Source organism: Rhineura floridana, chromosome 22 (assembly GCF_030035675.1).
Source record: "Rhineura floridana isolate rRhiFlo1 chromosome 22, rRhiFlo1.hap2, whole genome shotgun sequence".
Lineage (NCBI taxonomy): Eukaryota > Metazoa > Chordata > Lepidosauria > Squamata > Rhineuridae > Rhineura > Rhineura floridana.
Window position 1 is genome coordinate 12801775 of NC_084501.1, and position 20930 is coordinate 12822704.

Genomic DNA, 20930 nt, shown 5'->3' on the forward strand with positions numbered 1-20930 from the left:
GCAAATTAGGAGGCTGGCAAAATGCTACAACAGGAGACCTGCTGATGGCTCTGGTAAGATGTTCAGAGTTTGCCAGCAATGGGTAGCTCTCCCTGATTGCTTGGTGATCGTTAGGAGATGCTGGATGGAAATCTATCACAAATGGAATCTATTGCTCTCTGCTCTTTGACACCTCCGTATGATGAAGGAGGTTTTCTCTGGACAGAATGGAGGCTCGGTGGATGTTGCAAGCGATAATATGTGGTGGATATTCTCAGCAGAAGGTGTTCTTTAAGTTCACTGAACCTTCTCTGCTATTTATCTTCAGTGTTGCAAATAAATTTGATTCTCAGAGCTAAGCTATACACAATGTTTTTCTTTATATGCTTAGGATGGCAGGATTTCCAGTTTAAATAGGTGTGGGCATCAGTTGATTTGCTATAGAGATCAGTAGCTATTTTGTTTTTTTCAGTGGTGAGAAGGACATCAAGAAAAGGGATGTGCAGATTGTCATTTGTACTATTAAATGTAAACTTAATAGATGGATGGATTTTATGTAATTTTTAAATTGTTCTAAACTCTCTTTACCATTTGTCCAGACCATAAAGATGTCATCAATGTATCGCCACCATATAAGTGGTTTGTTGATGGCCTTTTTGAGGATTTCCTGTTCCAGTTCACCCATGAAGAGATTCGCATATGATGGAGCCATGCGAGTCCCCATAGCTGTGCCTTGTAGTTGCAGGTCGTGTTCTCCATTGAATGTAAAGTTGTTACAAGTCAGGACTAGTGTAGCTAAAGTTGTGAGAACCTCTGTTGGAGGATTGTTCGTATTCCTGGTGTTAAGGAACTCATTTAAAGCCTGAATTCCATCATTATGTGGTATATTGGTGTAAAGAGATGTGACAACTAAAGCAGCTAGTATAGTATTGTGGTGGATTGATACTGCTTGTTTAAAGACTTAATTTTAAGCAAGAAGTCCTTGGTGTCTTTAATATATGGTGGGAGGTTTTGCACCATGTTTTGTAAATTTTAGTCAATGTACAGTAGCTGTGTTGTTACCTGAGACAAATGGGCGACTAGGATTGTTGGCTTTGTGGATTTTAGGCAGCATGTAAAACCTTCCAGGGGTGGGATTTGGATTAACAAGGAGATCAGCAGTCTCCTCTTTAAAAAGTTTCCCACTTGTAAGGTTTTTTGTATAGATGTAATGATACGAATATTGAGATCTGTGGTGATGTCTTTGTCAAGAAATCTATGTTTCATCCTTTAGTTTTCTTTGACCTTCTGCTGTATAGTCTGTAGTGTTAAGTACCGCAACAGCACCACTCTTATCCGCAGGCTTGATGACAACATCCCTTCTCATCTGAAGAGAAGGATACATATATTTAAGTAAAACAATGATTTTTTTAAAAAAAGAAATTAAAGCCCGGTTTTGTTCATCCTATGTTCCTGGTTCACACAACATTTCATGTTACCCTGATCAAAGGAAAATTTTGCAGGTTGCTTTTTAATTGTGAAGAAGGAATTTTAAAGACTTAATGCCCGTTTTGTTTGTCAATATGTGTTTATTTACAAATATACAGGTTATGCCTAGGGACATTGGCCAAGTTCCCAGACAGACAAGGGCATCCGCTACCCCCAAAGCAAGTAGCACACCTTTATAAACCCCCAACCCCCCCAAAACCCTCTCTTTTTGCCATCCAGATGCAAAATACGTTATTTCTCTCTTGCCCTGGCTACATTCCAGCTGCCAAATTGTCTCTTCCCCAGCCTTTCCCCAGGTATGTTGATTGACAGCTAGTAGCCACCAGCTCTAAAAAGCCATTGACGTCCCATTTTAAGAAGCCGCTTCTAGCCATCTCCGCTTCTTTAGCAACCAGTGACACAAAATAAAAACAAATTAAAACCACAACAAACTCAACAGCATGTTAATTGAATACCAGCGGATCAACCAAAAGCTTGTCTGAACAGAACTCACGGCTGACTGCTTGAAATTCCCCAGCTGCCAACATTTGGAATCTGCAGCAAGGGAGCCACCACTGAGAAGGCCTCAGATGGGGATGGCACCCGGAGTTGATTAAAGGTTCTATCTGACTACTCAGAGTAGACCCATTGAAAGCAAAGATGTGACAAACCCATTGATTTCAATGGTTCTGCTGCTCTAAGTAGGAGATAGTTGGATACAACCCTAACAGTGCAATCCTATGCATCTCTACTCAGAACTAAGTCTCATTAAGTTTCATGGGACTTATTCCCAGGTAAGTGTGTACATATGGTTGCATCCTTAATGAAGTCATATTAAAGAAAACAGGTTGTATTCAACCAAGTTATACTCAAAGTAGACCCACTGAAATTATTAGACCTAAGTCATGTCCATTAATTCCAGTGGGTCTACTCTGAGTAGGTCTAATGTTACATACAACCCAGTGTCACTGAGTACATGCACTCTGCATGAGCTCAGAAACACTGGGCTATATGCAACATTAGACTTACTCAGAGTAAGCCCTACATCCACCAGGACCTCTCCTTTGCAAATTCAGCCGTCAAACAAAACTCTCCCTATTTAAACCTTAGTTTCTTTATCTTTTCAAAGAAAAATGTTTTTAAGGAATACAAATGTTTAAAAAGCAGGATCAGCCAATAGGGCCACATTTTTCCAAGAGGGTCTTTAGCAACAATAACAAAAGGAAGGAAATAATGTTTGTGTGTGTGTGTGTGTGTGTGTGTGAGTTCGTGAGCATCTGATACACAAAAAAATAAAAACAGAACACAGACATAAGGGGTGAATTGATGTACAAGATGTTTGCGAAAATCCAGCCGGCTTCATTCCTTTCTCGTTAGCTCCGGGAACTGATCCTGGATTGATCTAGCCTGGGAGAGATGAAGGAAGCAGGAAAAGAGAAAGAATTATTTGAGCAGGGCTGTATACCCACCGGACATTGAAAGCACATGGCTTTCCCCAAAGAGTCCTGGGAACTGTAGTTGGTTCAGGGTACCGGGAACTGTAGCTCTGTCAGGGGCAAACAGCAGCACGCATGCAGCGTGGTTCTGAATACCGGTTGCTGGAAACTGCAAGAGGGGAGAGTCGCTGTGGCGCTCAGGTCCTGTCTGCAGGTTTCCCAGAAGAGGCATCTGGCTGGCCCACTGTGAGAACAGGAAGCCTGGCCTAGATGGGCCACTGGCCTGATCCAGCAAGGAAGGCGCTTCTTAGCTTCTAATGTACTTATCCTGCCAGCACTCACCAGCGGCGCTTGCTAGTAGAAGCAGCGAGGATGTAATCCCCCGCTGAAGGAACAGCCAGTGGACCCAGCGTGGCTGGTGCCCGTTTGGATTGGGGGGCAGGGACGGGTGAGAACTTCGATTCAGTTCGCATTTCAAGCAGAATTTATCAAATTCACACTTTCCGAAACAATAGGAGAGCCGAAACACAGCCACCCTTCGAAATTAGCATTGATTAGAATTTTGGGATGCAGCTCGCCAACTAAACGATATTTATAAAAATGCAGGTATCGGGGGAAAGTGTGCATCAAAATGAACACATGAATGAAAATAACCTGCAAAAAGGCATGATGTGATGAGAAAAGGCTTGCAAAAATGTGTGCCTTTGCCAAATGGGTTTATTTGGAGAGATTCGCACTGAAATGGTGGAGAATTTTCACGAGGAATTAAAAAAAACACGCAGATTGCTGCAGAAATGTAGAGGACTGAATTTGATGTTAGGAAAGTGAGAAACGAGAGAACCGACATTGACAGATCTTTCCATCCCTACTGATGGAGCGGAAGGCAGGTAGGCCCGACAGTAGGTGGAGCCAGAGAGCCAAAGAGAAGCAGAGCCACAGCCAAGGACAGGTAGAGCCTATTCACTCTATTTCTGTCCTGGTCATCCTCCCTGCTGAGTTCGACAAGGGGGCCATCCCTTGGATTGGTTGTAAGTAAGAAGGCAGGCAGGTGGGGTGGCTGAAGGTGGGCTGAGGCTGGCAGTGCCCAAATGGACCAGCTTCCACTGAGCCAGTCCCTCTTTGCAGGGCCTTGTTGTTGGAGGCCCCGTCCGCACCAGGTAGATTGAGAGGATGTTTTGTTTTAATACGTTGCCAGACGTTCCTGTGGCTGCGCTCGGGTGCTATTGCTTTGTTGCTGTTTATTGTTATGACTGTATAGTGTGTTTCTTTTGTTTTTTGTTTTAACATTGTGAAAGTCGCTTGGGGGCCTTTGGGTGTGAAGCAGCTAACAAATCTAATAAATACAGTAGGGCCCCGCTTTACAGCGCTTCGCTTTACAGCGTTCCGCTAATACAGTGGTTGTGAATTGTAGAAAGGCCCCGCTTTACAGCGCTTGTTCTGCTTTTACGGAGGTTTTTTTGCCACCGGGCACCATTTTGGTCAGTGTAAGACAATGGGATCCGCTTTACAGCAGTTTTCGCTTTACAGCGGGGGTCCGGAACGTAACCCGCTGTATGAGCGGGGCCCTACTGTAATAATATACTTTTAAAGCAGTATCATGCCGCTTTAAAACATTCCTGGCTTCTCCCAAAGGATCTTGGGAACTGTTGTCTGCAAGGGGTGCTGGGAGTTGGTAGGGGATTCCCCTCACAGAGCGACAATTCCTAGAGTGGTTTAACAGCCAATCCCTCTTCCCAAGAAACTCTGGGAATTATTGCTCTGTGAGGGGAACAGGGGTCTCCTCACAACTCTCAGCACCTGAACAAACTACAGTTCCCAGGATTCTTTTGGGGGGGAAGCCATGCCTGTTTGAAGTGGTATGATACTGCTTTGAATGTACAGTGTGGATGGGGTGCCAGATAAGGTTGGGGAGAGGGGAAGCGGCAGATGCTCACTGATGGACGCAGTCTGGGATGTGGACCTGATCCAAAGGGATCAGCCGCGCCAGCTCCTCCAGGCTGTCCACAAACTGCACCTTCCGGCTGAACTTGGAACTGGAGAGAGAGGGAAAAGAGAAAGATACGTAAGAAAAATTAGCAAGGCCAGCCCCTACCATGAGGCAGTGTGAGGCAGCAGCCCAGTTTATCCTCATAACAACCCTGCAGGATAGTTCAGGCCCCAGCTTCAGTCTCTTCAATCCACCATGAGGCACAACTTCAGCAGCTGATAAGGAAGACCTCACTCTTCCTGAAATCCAGCCATTCCAGGGTAAATGGTGTTAGGAGTAAAGCACCAACCCATATTACAAGTAACCTGAACCAGTGCGGGGGTGGGGGGTTTAGTGATAGTCAGAAGGGCAATCTGTTCTTCCCTCTGCTGATTCCTCCTCCAAAGTGTTTGTTGTTTTTCCAGGCTTTGCTCCCCCCCTCATTTTCTTGTCTTTGTTCTCAGTTAGTTCATAATGGCTCCCTGAGTGCAGGCCGCGTGGCTTTATCTCTTTGTAGTAATAAATCTTACATTTCTTTATTCTTTCAACTACCAGTCTTAACAGACCAGTTATTTCTACACTCCATTGCAATATATACATATATATATTGTTTCACGCCACCCCAATCACCAAGCGGTGCATGACTTCCAGGGGTTCCTGCGATTACCCAGGGTTTGGTTCCCTTGGAAAGAAGGTTAGCAGAGACTATGATGTCTTATAGGATATTGTTTTTATTTACACATATTCACAACCTGAGTTTAAGATGGAGAAGTTCACAGCATTAGTGGTCCAATTGCTTTCCCCTCAGGCCTGTAGGGAGCCATGGTGCAGAGAGCAAGCCTCTCTGTGTCTAGTTCCCTGCTTTTCCAGACCGGACTGAAAATACAAGCCTCTCCCTGGCTTCAGGAAGAGGGAGCCCCCAGCAAGGTGACCCGGGGGTGGGGGGAGGAGGGCCTCTCCCCTGAAAGAACAGGTACGTAGTTTGGGGGTTCTTTTCGACTCTTCCTTGTCTCTCGAGGCCCAAGTGGCCTCGGTGGCACGGAATGCGTTTTACCATCTTCGTCTGGTAGCCCAACTACGCCCCTATCTGGACGGGGACGACCTCGCCTCCGTTGTCCACGCTCTGGTAACTTCAAGATTGGATTACTGTAATGCGCTCTACGTAGGGCTGCCCTTGAAGACAGTTCGGAAGCTTCAGCTGGTGCAGAACGCAGCTGCCAGATTATTGACGAGGACCAGTCGGTCTTCGCATATAACACCTGTCCTGGCGCATCTGCACTGGCTTCCTATTTGCTTCCGGGCAAGATTCAAGGTGCTGGTTTTGACCTATAAAGCCTTACACGGCGTGGGACCTCAATACCTTGTGGAACGCCTCTCTCGCTATGAACCTACCCGTTCACTTCGTTCAGAATCTAAGGCCCTCCTCCGGGTACCAACCTATCGGGAAGCCCGGAGGGTGGTTACGAGATCCAGGGCCTTTTCTGTGGTGGCCCCTGAGTTGTGGAACAGCCTCCCCGAAGAGGTACGCCTGGCGCCTACACTTCCATCTTTTCGGCGCCAGGTAAAGACCTTTTTATGCTCCCAGGCATTTTAATCTTCTTAACTTTTTAATCTTTTAATCTGTATTTCTAATTTTTGTAGTATTTATTTTGTTTTTGTTGCGTTTTTTGTTGTTTGTTCGTATATGTTTTTGTATTTTTATTTGATATATTGTATTTTATCTCGTTTGTTCACCGCCCTGAGAGCTATTTTGCTAAGGGCGGTATATAAATTGAAATAATAAATAAATAAATAAATAAATATAAATGGTCCCCATTACCTCTTTGGCATATTCTTACACTTGTTAATGGGGGCACTTGACAGACCCATTAGGCATTCTGTTAAATTAACAAAGGAAACTAGTCTGACCAGTGGAGCAGGCTTCTTTCTTCCTTTGCAGATTATGTCTCTTACAGGCACACAGTTATAAGCTAGAAAGGGTCTCACAGATATCATCCAAACCCACCCCCTACTATCCTATAGCACTATTTTTATATTAACAAACGATACAGGCCTTGATGAACAGTCTAACATATCACAAGGGGAATTCTGATGCAAGAGACTACTCTCATTGGCTGAAACCCACCTTGCAAGTGTCAGATTCGTTTACTCTGCAATCTTTTTGTCTTCCCTTGATTGATTTTAATTCAGTTTTTGCCAAAAAAAAAAACCAAAGGGACAATTGTAGACAACCCATGGTAGGATATTATCAGAAGCAGCAGACCAAGCCAATTATTAGATTAAATTTATAAAGGGTTATGAAGATGTGCTAGCGTGCATTCTGTTCCCTTTCCCCAGTTGTCAATTCTGGAAAAGGCAGGGAAGGTAGCCAACGTACCTGATGAAAGGTCTAAACACGGCCATCAACGCTTTGACGTACCAAGTGGGATGAACGATAATCAATGTCTTCAGGTTCTTCCGGAGCCTACGGCAAAAGCCAAAGGGATTTAAAGGCGCTGTTAACTGGCAGAACTCCCCGCCACAGGACTTTCCATGGGCGGGAGAACGGAAGGCTGCCTCTGGTTATTGGCAAATGACCTTAGCGTCTTTTCAGCTAGCCTCTTGTGTGAAAAATATGTGTTTAAAAAAAAAAAACAGCAAAGGAAAGGAACAAAAAGATTTCATTTTCTAAAAACAATGATCTGATCCTTATTTTTTTTTAAAAAAATCCTTGTCAGTGTTTCAGAAATCACAGTCCCAGTCCCACTGAAAACAAAAATAAAACAAAACTATGCCATTTCTACCATTAAAAAAGTTTAGCAGGTGGTGACTCCCTATCTGCGGGGCAATGGAATGCGGTCTGGGTTGTTGTCCGAACTTTCAGGGAGGGGTCCAAAATGCACAGCTCCTTGAAAGTTTGGAGTAAAACCCAGACTACATTCCACTGGCCCACGGGCATTGGATCCACCAGCTGCCGCTGCCGAGGCCACGCCCCTCACTGGCCCTGTTTCGCCCCCCGAGTGTTTTTCCCTAGCTAGACTGTGTCCTTAAACTCCAATCATGCCTTTTGTTTGTCTGGATGGAGGAGAAGAGGAGGGAGCGTGTGAGTGTGCAAGCGTGAGTGTAGAAACCAGCCTCATGTACAAAGGTAAAATTAACACCCATTGCTCCGCCCACTCTGGCCCTGCCTACCGCTGGTATGGGGCCTCTGGAAGGGAATGCGGCCCTCATTTGGGAACAGTCCAAGTTATCCAGCCTGGACCTTAGAAGAGTCAACAGAGAAAGCAAGATGCCTCGGAGAGCAAGTCTGCCGAGCCACGGTCCTGCGAGACCGTTCCCCAGAGCCAAAGGTGGAGAATAAATTTTGCCCGGCAACCGCCCTCCACAACAAGAAACTGTACGGAAAGGCCTAATAATTGTAAGTTGTTGCTCAGCGCTCTCGGACCAGGAGCTCACGTCGATATCCTTCTGAAGAACGTGCCCAAAATCTGGGAATGTGTTGGCCTAACCTGGGAGTGGGAGAGCTTTTCTGCCTGAAGTGCCACTTTCCCTTGTGGAGAACCTCCTTGGGGCCACATGCCAGTGGTGGGCGGGGCCACGTCCCTACATCAAGGGAAGCAAGAGGCACTATCGCAGCTCATGGATGCATTTCAGCCCTGCAAAGACACTCAAGGAGAGCGCGGAGCAGGAACTGTGAGGAGCACGGCCAGAGGCGAGGCGGCATGTCCTAGTGAGCGTCCCGAGGGCCGGAGCAGGAGTCCTGGAGGGCCGCATTCAGCCCTTTTGTTCCTAAGGTTCCCCCTCCTTGGCATAAAGAAACTTCAACCAAAATCTGATAGACCAAGCCCTGCATTCAACAGGTCAGTGTTTAAAACTGGTTGCTGGCTGGGGCACAATTTTATTTCTTTATTTACACACAGAGAGAGACGCCTTACCTTCTATCAATGGTTTGGTAACACTGTTTGATCCACGTAAAGGATGGCACCCGGCTACGGGGCGTGGCACCGTTCAGGCAAACCATCATGTAATTCTCAGCTACCATCAGCTCCAGCGTTCCGGTGATGTACCTGATGTGGGAACAGTGTAATCAGTTTCAAAGGCATCTGCTGCTCTACCAGCCCTCGGAGTCATCCTCCACCCCGTTGCTCTTAAGTATAGGGAGCTCAATGACAGAGCACTGGCTTTGCGTGTGGAAGGTTCCAGGTTCAATCCCCACGGACCACCTGCGTGAAGCTTGTGGGCTACTAGTGGTCCACAGGCCACAGCTTGGGAACCCTGGACTAGACAGAATATTTTTAAAGGAAAAACTGCAACTCAGCATCTGCTTGGCATCCCCGGTTCAATCCCCAGGGGCATCTCTGAGTAAGCCTGGGAGAGAACCTTGCCTGGAACCCTGGAGAGCCGCTGACTGTCAGTGTTGACCATATGCAGCCAGGTGGACCAAGGATCTGTCTTTCATACTGGTATAAGCCATTATGTTCTCACTCCCTGGCAGTAGGATTGGCCACTGTGGGAGGACCGATGCAGGACCAGGCGGACTATTTTTTTTGCCCGATGAATCTGGGCTCTGTTGGGATCTGAACCTCCTGTCTTCCCCCCAAATTTCTCCCTCCGTCTCAGCGGCGAGGCAGCCCGTGACCCTCACCGGAAGAGATTCTCCATGACGTACGGATAATCTGGGATGCTGCTGTCTGGTAAGTAGCACGTAGCAAACATGATGATGGCATTCAGGCCCTCCCCATAGTACCCTGAGAGAGAAGAAGAAGAGGCAGCTGTAGGCCATCCTGTGGGACAGGTGTGGGGGACCTTTGGCCCTCCAGGTGTGGCTGAACGACAACTCCCATCAGCCCCCGCAAGCATGGCCAGAGATGAGGATAGGAGTCCAAAGGCCCCACGCACTTCCTTTGTGAGACAGAGGCCACCAATCATAATATTTATTCATCTCTACAATGTATTGTTTTTATTATTATTATTGAAACTCCAAGCGACTTACAGCATTAAAGACAAGCATAAAAACATTCTGAAATACACACACAGTACATAAAAACAAAATCCAACTCCTCCCTACCCGACCAAAAAACAAACAGAAAATCAAAATGTTTTAACCTAGTGCCTAAAAACAGGCAGTGATGGCACCAGGAGTGCCTCCCTGGGGAGCGCATCCCACAAACAGGGGGCGCCACCACTGAGAAGATCCAACCTCGTGAGGCCACCCTCCACACCTCCCTCAGGTGGCCTCAGGTGCCCATCTTCTTCCCTGATGATGTCTACAACCGCAACGCTAAGGCAGAGACAGCTGACAGACAAGCACACCACCTGGCCTGACTGTAAGTAAGAAGGGAGGCAGGTGGGAAGCTGGCTGCGAGCATGCCAGGGGAGTTGGGGGCATTGCCCCTTTTGCCCTAATGGGCAGCCTCTGCTGCCACGAGGCTCTCCTGCATTACCTCCATGAGAGATGACTCTCTTATAGGGTTCGACGGCCCCCAAGTCCACCTTCTGTTCCCGCTCGTCTGTCAGGAAGATCCGCCACTTCCGTCCATCCTGGCCTTTGACGTCCACCACGCGGCCCGTGCAAAATCTCTCTGGCAAGTTGCTGTCCACCCTCCGGGCCCTGGGGAGATCATCTGCGGACACACAAAAAATGGGAGTTAGAGTTGGGCAAAGGATCCTGTTTGGTCAGGAAAGGACGGGGGGGGGAACGGAGTGAATCTGATCATTCTGGTTCCTCTCCGTTGCTCATATTTTCCAGTCACACCCGTTTGCAAGGGTTTTTTTAAAGTCCTTCTGAAAACTCATGTTAGTGCTGATTTCTCCTAATATAATGTAGACATGTTGGCATGCCTAATGTACACACTTTTGCAAAGCAATTTCCCCGAACGTATTACATTTTTGTGTCTTGTTTTCACTGATACATGTGCAGCACACTTTCCCCAAGTTTATGCAATTTTTTACACATTCCTTGGCTGGAGAACGGCCCTGCAAAATCCAAAGAAGTGCAAATTTCGAAGGATGGCTATATTTTGATTCACGTATTATTTTGGGAACTCTGAAATACGTAGGTTCACCTTTAAATTTGTTTTAGATGGTTTTTAGTCGTGTATTTTCTAATGCTGTGACCCACCCTGGAACCTATTGGTGAAGGGTGAAATCTCTTTCCATCCACACCTCTCTGTACAGACCTCCCATTCCTGCACAGGTGCTCCCTTCTCTGGGGTGTTCTTCACCTGGTTGAACCTCGAACCCGTCTCTTTACCTTCCCACTCAAACTCGTGCCCGTTCTCGGAGCCCTCCTGCAGCTCACTGTCGGATGGTGTCTCCAACTCGTCCACGTTGATATCCAGGCTGCCATCCGGCGTGAGTTCCGGACACTCCCCAGATTTCACTGATCCGTCGCCAAGATCTGGTGCCGGGAGCCGTTTCTTCATGTGCCGCCGGCCACACAACTCTAGGGTGTTGGGGGCAACTGATGTGCGGAAGCGGGGGAAGGAGATAAAACATCATCAATCAGTGGCTGTACACCAGCTTTGCATACAGAAGGTTCCTGGTTCGACCCCCAACATCTGGCCTTTGACACCTGAGATATATACCTGTGAATATGTGTTATATTTGTTGTAATGATATATACTGCCTTGTAAAGCTCTCTGACTTCATTCACATTGTGTTATGCATATGAATATTGATCACATATATTGTTAAGTGAATTTGACATGCGTTCCTTATTGTATTTATTGTGTTTGTAGTACTCTATTCTAAACTGCTTTGAGATCTTTCAGATAGTAAATAGAAATAAATTAAATGATCTATTAAATAGAAATATTTGGTGTACAAAGCCCTATGCAGCTTGGGACCAGGATACCTGAAGGATCACCTTACCCCTTATATACCCAGTCGATCACTGCACTCTGCAGGTGAGGCCTCCTGAAGATACCATCTTACCAGGAGGTCCGTTCCGCACAATGTAGGAAACAGACCTTTAGTGTGGCAGCACCTACCCTGTGGAATTCCCTCCCCTTAAATATCAGACAGGCGCCATCTCTGTTATCTTTTCAAGGCCTCCTGAAGACCTTCCTCTTTCAACAAGCCTTTTAAGTAGAGACCTTATCCCAGTCTGTGTCTGTGCTGGGATTGCTTTTTAAGGCGTCTTTAAATATTTTTTAAAAAAGATGTTTTGTTTGTTTTAATATATTGTACAGTGTTTTTATGATATTTTAGAGTGTTTTTGGTAGTTTTTGTTTGCCAACCTGGGTTCCTACTGGGAAGAAGGGTGGGATATGAAAGAAAGAAAGAAAGAAAGAATCTATTAAATGATCAGTTAAATAGAAGTGAATGAATGAATATTTTAGGACCTACTCTATTCTTGCGACTGTAGTTTCTTTTAAATTGCTTTTAATATTGTGTCTTTTAAATTGGCAGAACCTGCTGCCCTGGAGATGCTGGAAATTGAACCTGGGATCTTCTGCATGTCAAGCAGCTACTCTACCTCTGAGCTACAGCCCTAACCGATTTGCCCCACCCCAGAAACTGACATTCAAAGGTAGAGTGCTCCTGAATTTGGAGGATCTGCTTAGAAATTATGGCTAACACAGAGACAAGGAGGAAGCGAGGGAAGGAGAAAACTGGGTCCCCTGTTTCATGTGAAATACCTGCCCCACTGGAGAAAAACTGAACACAAGAAGAAGAAGCAGCACTGGGTCAGGCCAGGCGCCCTCCTAGTCTAGCATCCTGTTATTTCCCAGCACCCAGCCAGATTCCTCTGGGAAGCCCACCCAGACAGTATGCAGGCAATACTCTTTGTCCCTCTTTCTGAGATAGACTGCCTCTGAACATGGGGGCTCCCCCGAGCTGGCACAGCCAAGAGCCATAGATTTATGACCCTGCTCTCCACGGACTTGGTCAAACGGCCGCACAGTCAGAAAGGCAGGAGAACTGAAGAGGGGACGTCACATCCACAAGGAGAGGGGGAATTGTCTTGGGGGGAGTTGGGTGACACCGCCACTCCATAATGTGAGATTATCCCCCCCCCAGCAAACCCAGGGAAAGGTCAGCCACCTCCAGGTCCTCCTCTGGAGTCTTACCCGGGCTACGTGCCGAACTGGATTCTTCCAGATCCTCCTTGGAGATCTCCTCTGGGAGGGGCCTGCAAGGCAAGAAAAAAAGAGAAGGTGATTCTGAGGATGGAAGGTAGGATCCATGTAGTGGGGCTGCTCCATTCCTTAGAGAGAGAGAAACATGGCTTTGCAGCTAGAGGGGCAATGTCGCCTAGCAGCTACAACAGAGGCAGGGGACCTTTAGGAGCTTCAAGCCCACGTTACCTTGTGGGCAACCTCTCGGGGCCACACATCAGTGGTGGAAGGGGCCACAGGGAGAAGTGGGTGGAGCAATGGATGTAAATCTCCCCTTTGCACCATAGGCTAGCTTCTACACGCACTCGCACATCCCTCTCTCCATCCAGGCAAGCAAGACTCGTTATCCGAGGCCCCAGCCAGGCAAAAACACTCAAGGAGGGTGCATAGCAGAGCTAGTGAAGGGGGTGGCTTGGGAGAGTCCTGAGGGCCAGAGACAGAGGCTTGTAGGGCCGCATTTGCCTCCCTCCTGAGCCTGAGGTTCCTCCCCCCTGAGCTCCAGCATCAAGGACCTAAAAACCCAACACTCCTGGTCTCCTCTCCAGAAGTGCTCACATCCCTGTACAACTGATCCCACCGCTACCCCTCCTCCTGCTTCATCTGCTCCTTGCATTGTCTGGACACGTTGGGGGGACTCCGTTTAGTCCAGCAACCTTCTTTCGCCCAGTGGTCAACCAGACGCCCCTGGGAAGCCCACGAGCGGAGCTGAAAGGCCCTTCCCTGCCAGGCTCCTGACATTCCGAGATATACTGCCCTTGAACATGGAGGTTCCATTTACCCACTGCCCGCCAATCTCCCTGCTGTTCTTTTTTTCCTGCAGCTTGGGTCGCCTGGGTGCGCTGCTTACCGTGGGAATTCGTCGTCCTGCCATTCCTCCTTCAGCTCCATGTCCTTGATGTTCACGGCCTCGCCATCTCCCTGCTCGGGGGATAGGGCAGCCTTTGTGGTGTCCTCCTTAAACCTGCAAGGTGCAAAGACAGAGAGAGAGATGCTCCAGTTTGATCGACGGCACATCCCTGCTGAACAACCTAGTTGCGTGCAAGCACATCTTCCGGAGTTCAATGGGGACGCATTTCCAAGTCAGCTTGCCTCAGGTTAGACTGTCAGACATAATGAATTATTATGATTATTATGATTATTTATTGAATTTATATCCCACCCTTCCTCCCGGAGGAGACCAGGGCAGCAACCGTATCAACAAAAACAACTGAACAACGAGAAAAAGAAAAGCATTCTAAAAAGAGTTAGAAATATTCTAAAACACAGTTACAGTTAAAAACATTCTTTCACCAGTGATCTTCAGGTTTATTTATTTATTTATTTATTTTATTTGTTTCATTTATAGACCGCCCATAGCGAACAGCTCTCTGGGCGGTGTACAAAAGGCTAAAACACAAAATATGACAATAAAATCAAGCTACACACAGTAACGTTATAAACATTTGAACATTTAACAGTTAAAATGCCTGGGAGCATAGCCAGGTCTTAACCTGGCGCCGGAAAGACAGCAGCGTCGGCGCCAGGCGTACATCTTCGGGGAGGCTGTTCCACAGTTCGGGGGCCACTACAGAAAAGGCCCTGGGTCTAGTAACTATCCTCCGGGCTTCCCGATGAGTTGGTACCCGGAGGTTGCCAGGAACGGTCCCCTTCAGCCATCGTTCATTATTAATTAAGTTGTATCGATACTGACCTTCTTCCCTTGTGGACTCCAGACAGCTGAAACGCTGTCCAAGAACATCTACAGTGCTTGTGTGTATGCGTGTGTGTGAATGTATGAATGTGTGTCTTTGGGGTGCAGTGAATGTGTGTTAGAGTAGGGATGGAAAGATCTGTCAATTTCAGTTCTCTCAGTTTCCCATTTGTCCAATCTTAAATTCAGCTCTCTGTATTTTTGCAGCAATATGCAGGAAATGCGTCAGCTTTCTAGTGCAAATGCCTCCTAGTCATTTTTGTGTGCGCCGTTTTGACTAATGTACGCATTTTTTTTGCAAGCAATTTTGCCTCGCGTCATGCCTTTTTGCGTTATTTCTACGAATCTTGATTTTTATGCTCACTTTCCCCAAATAATGTGCATTTTTGTAAACGTTGGTTGCAGAACTGCACTGCAAAATTCAGATAAGTGGGAATGTCAAAGGATGGCTGAGTTTCCCTTGCGAAATTGTTTCAGAAAGTGCAGATTTGATAGATTCACCTTTAAATGGGAACTGAATCGAATTTCCCCCGCCCCATCCCTAATGTAAATGTCTGCATGTGTCTGTGTGGGAATGAGGTACTCCAAACGCATGTGTGTGTTTCGGCCTGAATTATCCCATCCAATGCACATTCTAATAAAATCACTGCACTTTTTCTCCCAGTTTCACCGTGCCTCCGTTCCTCTTTTCTCGAATTTTAGGGTTGTAGCCAATTAACTACTACTCAGAGTAGGCTCACTGAAATCCATGCACTAAGCTAGTCAGGTTCATTGATTTCAGCGGTCTACTCCTAACCTCCTTCGAGGCAGAGATCTGCCTTCTTGTACTAAAGCAATCACCTCTTCTACTCCCGTTATTCCTTGCCTCAGTTTCCCTCCCTTTCCTTTGCCCTGTGTTGCATGTCATACATTGTAAGCTCCTCAGGGCAGAAACCTGCCTTCATTCCCCATAAAGCACTGCCGTGCACATCCAAAGTGTTATTTAAATCATTAATAGATAATAATAATAATTTGCAATGCATTAAAAGCAAGCTGCCGCCTCTGTCCACCCTAGGAAAGCAATCAGCAATTACCTTCCAAGTAGATTTTGCCACCGGGCTACAAATTGTACAAACCAGGTAGCCCGGGAGGCTAACACCTAGGAAGAGAGAAAGTCCGCTCTGCTTGGGCCGCCAAGGTTTCTCCTGCTAAATATCCATGGCAGTGCCGGTCTTGCAGCCGAGTGGCACACCCAGGCACAGTAACTGTTTACTCCCTTAGCAACTCCACCTCGCAGGCAGATTGGTTCCTCGTTGCCTAAATATACAAAGCCAGCTGAGTGATGGGAGGGGATCCTGGCACGGCGTGTCATTTCTAGAGAGCAAGGTGAACCTAAGAACAGCCCTGCTGCGTCGGGCCAAAGGCCTAGCTCATCCAAGATCCCGCTTCCCACACATTGGCCAATCGACTTCTCCGAAAGGACGGGTACCAATGGGGCAGAAATGCAACAGCCCTCCTTTGCTGCTGCCCTCCAGTAAATGGTACGGAGAGAGAGGGAAAGGGCCCCCCTCTTTTGCGGCCCAGATTTCAGAAATCAGCCAGATTTCGACTGGACATCAGGAAAAACTTCCTAACTGTTAGAGCCATACAACAATGGAACCAATTACCTAGAGAGGTAGTGGGCTCTCTGACACTGGAGGCCTTCAAGAGGCAGCTGGACAGCCATCTGTAGGGAATGCTTTGATTTGGATTCCTGCATTGAGCAGGGGGTTGGACTCTATGGCCTTGTAGGCCCTTTCCAACTCTACTATTCTATGATTCTGTTATTCTTTTGGCTCTGGCACTGCCCTCTGCCAGCATGCAGCCCCCAAGGAATTACCACCGAGGGAATGCAGCCCTCAACAGACAAACAGGTTGCCCACCCCTGAACTGGTGCGTCCTGCATCCAATGAGATGCCCCAGTCTTTCCTCATTGCCTCTCCCCTAGCACCTGGTATTTGGACAGGTAGACTGCTTCTAAATGTGGATGCTCAATTTCACTAGCAAGGCAAAGAGGCTTCGCTCTCCCTTTCTCCTCTCCTCCAGCATTTTTCTGCTCAGTTTTCTGTAAGGTTTTATTTTAACATTTGAACCGTGCCTAGAAGTGTTGGGCGCTCTTCTAAGTAAGAACTTGAACCCATAAAGGGAGGGGGGGGGAGTTGGATAATGGGGAAATGGGAGATAAATGTTCTCCCCCCCTTTTCTAATTGTAGAGTCACTTGATTAAATTCCTCAGGGACAGATTAAAGAGAGTTGTTCTTCAGACAACAAACCCCAGGCCAAGAGAGGTGAGTGATGACTAATAACTTAGATGCTTTTATAAGGGGCTAAGAGAAATCTTTGGAAAAAGATGAGGCTTACCGCCATGTAGCATCTAAATGGAGCCTCCAGATTCAGAGGCAGTAGTGCTGTGGCAAATTCAGAAGTGCTGGGTCCCTTCACGATAGTCACAGCCATGCCACACACTCCTTTTTTGCTGCGGGGTTGAGAATGAGATCCTTGTTAACGCTTTCTCCCATAACAACAGGTGTCCCTAGGAGCCAGTCAGCATGAAAGGGGAGAGTGTTGGCTGCTGAGAAGAGCCTTCTCAGTGGCTGACTCACCTCCGTTCACTGTGATTGGCTCCAATCAGCAGGAAAGGACAAGGAAGCATGTTAGAAGACTCTTCTCGGTGGCCAACACACTCCCCATTCCTGCTGATGGGCTGCTGGAGACATAGGGACCCTGCTCCTAAAAAAGTGTGGGGTCTATGACACACCCCTAAGACCCTGGAGGACTACACGCCTGTTCAGAGGCAGTCTACCTCTGAATACCACATATCGGGGACAACGTACAGAGGAAGGGCATCACCTCCAGGTGCCTGACTGCTCATTTGGTGGGCTTACGCTCTCTGTTTCTTCCTGGTTCAACCGGATGAATGCATTAAACGAAAGCAAGGCTGGCTCTGTGGCCACAACGCCACATTCCAGTTCGGTGATCCGTGTCTTTTGGAGCCTCCCAGACATGAATCACACTCCTCCCCTTCTCCCCGGGCGGGCTGAACAAGTCCTAACTCATCCATGCATCCAAAAGGTGTGGGGGTGCTTTGACTGATGGCACATTAGGAACATCAGCCATCACAAGAGACATAAAAGATGCTGTTGATTTATGAGTTCCAAAGAGAGAGTCATGTTCACTGTTGTAACAAAAATAGCAAGGAAAATCTCACGGCGCTTCAGCAATGAAAGGTTTTATTACAGACAGGGTGGAGCCCCTTCTTCAAACCAAGGGCCACATTCCCTTCTGGACAACCTTCCAAGGGCCACATCTGGTTTAGCATGCACAGCAGATGATCTTCTATCGAGCTATAGACCTTCCCCAGAGAGCAATTTACCTGGGAATAAGTCCCATTTGAATCCAATCAGTCTTACTTCTGAGTAGCCATGGTGAGGATTGCAGCCTGATTCAGTTGCTCCTTGAGCAAATCATAATAAGTGTGATGATCTTTGCGGTGCTATGAGATTCTTCGTCATTTATTTATAAAATCTGTGTTGTTCATATACTGCCGATCTAGACTAGGGCTGGCTAACGGCGATGTTCTTTGGAGGTTCCTGCTTTCTCCAAACAGTGGCTTGGATTAGGGGGCTCTTGAGACCCATAATTATTAAGTCGAAGCCTGTCAACAGTAAGGACCTCCTGGCAGAATGACCTCTGGCATTGCACACGAGCACATACAAATGTGTACAAGTGTGTCAGTCGGATGCAAAACATGTCTGTATTGTTAAAGCAAGAGTGGAGAACTTCAGGCCCACGAATAGGGATGGGAGATCAATTCGATTCAGTTTGCATTTCAAGGTGCATCTATCAAATCCGCACTTCTTGAAAACATGAGAACCAAATGCAGCCAATCCTTTGAAATTTGCACTTATCCGAATGTTGCGATGCAGTTTGCCAACCAAGCGACGCTTGCAAAAACGCACATAGCATAAAAATGAATATATGAGTGAAGATAATACACACAAAATGCATTCTGTGACGAGAAATTGCTTGCAAAAATGTGTGCGTTGGTCAAAACGGCATACCAAAAGGGGCTCATGAGAAGAAATTTGCATTAAAAAAAAACCCAACTCCAAGTTGCTACAGAAATGTGCAGGACTGTATTTAAGACTGGGGAAAATGAGAGAGAGAACAAAAGCAGGCAGATCTTTCCATTCCTACCTGGGGGCCTGACAGAGCTCCCTGTTTGGCCCCCAAGGCTGTCTTGCCCAAGCCACGCCCATCTATCCCACATCTGACATTGCATATGATAAGTAAAGACACAGCTGAGCCAATGGGGGTTTGCACAGCTTTGCAAGCAACAGCTATCAGTGGATGATGACAGCGTGGGATCGCTCCATTCCTAACACCTTGACAACCGTTTTCTCTCTTTTTGACAAGGAAAAATATGGGCTAGCTGTTTACAAGTTTCCGTTCAGATTTGCTAGGTGGGGCTCGGTCTGTGGGCTAAACCTGTTGCTCTTGCCTGATCTTACACGAAAGGCATCAATTTTCAAGGGAGGATGGACGAAGATGGCATTTGGAAAAGACTGGCGAGGCCACAACCTCAGATGGGGATCGCATCCACACCTTACGTTTAAAGCACCTTTGGCTTCCCCCAAAGAATCAGTTGCATTGTCGTTTACCACTTGTAGAGCTGCAAGTCTTCTGGCATCCAAAGCAGACTCCCTAACCACTGAGTTACCCTCCTTCCCCTAAAAAGGGATTATTTATTATTTTATTATTTATTTATCACATTTATATCCCACCCTTCCTTCCTCCTGGAAAGAGCCCAGGGCGTCAAACAAAACCACTAAAAACTCTAAAGCATCTTACAAACGAAAAACTTTAAAACATATTATAAAATGAAATATCTTCAAAAAGTCTTTCTGAAAAAACACACAGCTTTAACAGCATCTTTAAGAAGCAATTCCAGCACGGATGCTGGGATGAGGTCTCTACTTGAAACGGTTGTTGATTCAGTAAAAATCAAGCAAGGCTCCAGTCCTCATGGTTTTGAATAAAGGCCTGTTTTGAAAGAGAGCTGAGGAAGCTGCCTTATAGCAAGTTGGACCCCTGGTCTCTAGCTCAGTATTGCCTACACTGGCTGGCAGCAGCTCTCCGGAGTTTCAGGCAGAAGTCTTTTCTCCAGTCCTACGTGGAAGTTGCCGGGGACTGAACCTGGCACGTCCTGCATACAAAGCAGGTGTTCTGCGCCTGAGATCCCCTTGAGAACGGGAAGCGTTCCGGATGCAGCCCCCAAGTCAAAGGACTCACCTTTCGGAAGGGAGGTCTGCATCCTCTCCAAGACAAGAGCCCATCAGGCCTGACCGTCAGGAATATCTAGGGCCCTTCCTGCTTCTCCCAGGAGGCCAAAACCCAAACAGCCAGTGGGATGTCCCAAGATGCCAGCGTTGAGCCCGGACTCGTCCCAAACTGGTTTTTCTGCATGAATGTTTAAGCAGGATCAGAGACGGACGGCTGGGTCCTAACGCCGACGCAGAGTGAAATAAAACAGTCGGATTTTGGGGGCGGAAATAAGGACGTAAGAGCCTGCTGGGTCAGGCCTATCGAGTCTGCCATCCTGCTCTTCAACATTTCTCCTACTAAAGACATTTTTGTGTGCAGTTTAGACTAGCATACACGCATTTGCAAGCGATTTCTCCTACTGTCATGCATTGTTATATGGAATTTTCACTAAAATACTCATGCACATTTCCCCCAATATACATGCATTTTTATAAACATTGTTTTGTTGGAGAATTGCATTGCAAAATTCAGATAACTGCAAATGTTGAAGGATGGCTGTGTTTCGGTTCTGTTATTGTTTCGGAAATCACAAATTTGATAAATTATGCTTTACATGCAAACTGACTGAATTTCCATCCTTAACTGAGAGTAAGCCCACTGAAATTAATGGGCCTAAGTTAGCCATGTTAATTTATTTTAATGGGCTTACTCTAAATAGGATTAACAGATCTAAACCATTCTCTGTATGGCAGAAATTCTGCCTAATATATAGTACCAACATTGAGAGGTATCCAATTAAATCCTACTCAGACCCATGGAAATTAATGAGCCTACTAGTCATATCTATTAAATTTAATGGGTCTACTCTGAGGGGGACTAGCATTGAACACCATCCATTATAATTTAAATTAAACAATTATTTATTTGTTTATTGTTATTATTATTATTTGAAATTTGCACTCCTAAATACCTACAAGACTTCAAACATATTGAAATGTACACAGTAA

At 46.6% G+C, this 20930-nt stretch overlaps 1 protein-coding gene across 3 annotated transcripts; it reads right to left on the minus strand.

Moving 5' to 3' along the window:
• Window positions 1-1548: 1548 nt before the first annotated feature.
• BNIPL (BCL2 interacting protein like) lies at window positions 1549-20100 on the minus strand. 3 transcript variants are annotated; one of them, XM_061605776.1, is made up of 10 exons: window positions 19951-20100; window positions 13798-13911; window positions 12903-12964; window positions 11081-11290; window positions 10272-10451; window positions 9497-9575; window positions 8763-8894; window positions 7226-7312; window positions 4817-4915; window positions 1549-2853 (listed from the first exon to the last, which is right to left on the minus strand). In XM_061605776.1, the coding sequence occupies exons 1-10, from the start codon at window positions 19992-19994 to the stop codon at window positions 2820-2822; spliced, it is 1041 nt and encodes a 346-aa protein (XP_061461760.1). In that variant the 5' UTR covers window positions 19995-20100; the 3' UTR covers window positions 1549-2819. The 3 variants fall into 3 exon arrangements, with proteins under 3 accessions (XP_061461760.1, XP_061461759.1, XP_061461761.1); XM_061605775.1 differs by having other exon boundaries at window positions 9473-9575; XM_061605777.1 differs by lacking the exon at window positions 19951-20100 and adding an exon at window positions 17020-17125 and having other exon boundaries at window positions 9473-9575.
• Window positions 20101-20930: the final 830 nt, after the last annotated feature.

Excerpts from the sequence above, each read along its gene's own strand:
- BNIPL (XM_061605775.1), bottom strand. The coding sequence starts at position 19,994 with ATGGGCTCTTGTCTTGGAGAGGATGCAGACCTCCCTTCCGAAAG. Across the intron at positions 13,912-19,950 it reads GCAGACCTCCCTTCCGAAAG|GTTTAAGGAGGACACCACAA; the intron begins GTGAGTCCTTTG and ends TGCACCTTGCAG. Across the intron at positions 7,313-8,762 it reads TACCAAACCATTGATAGAAG|GCTCCGGAAGAACCTGAAGA; the intron begins GTAAGGCGTCTC and ends CTTTTGCCGTAG.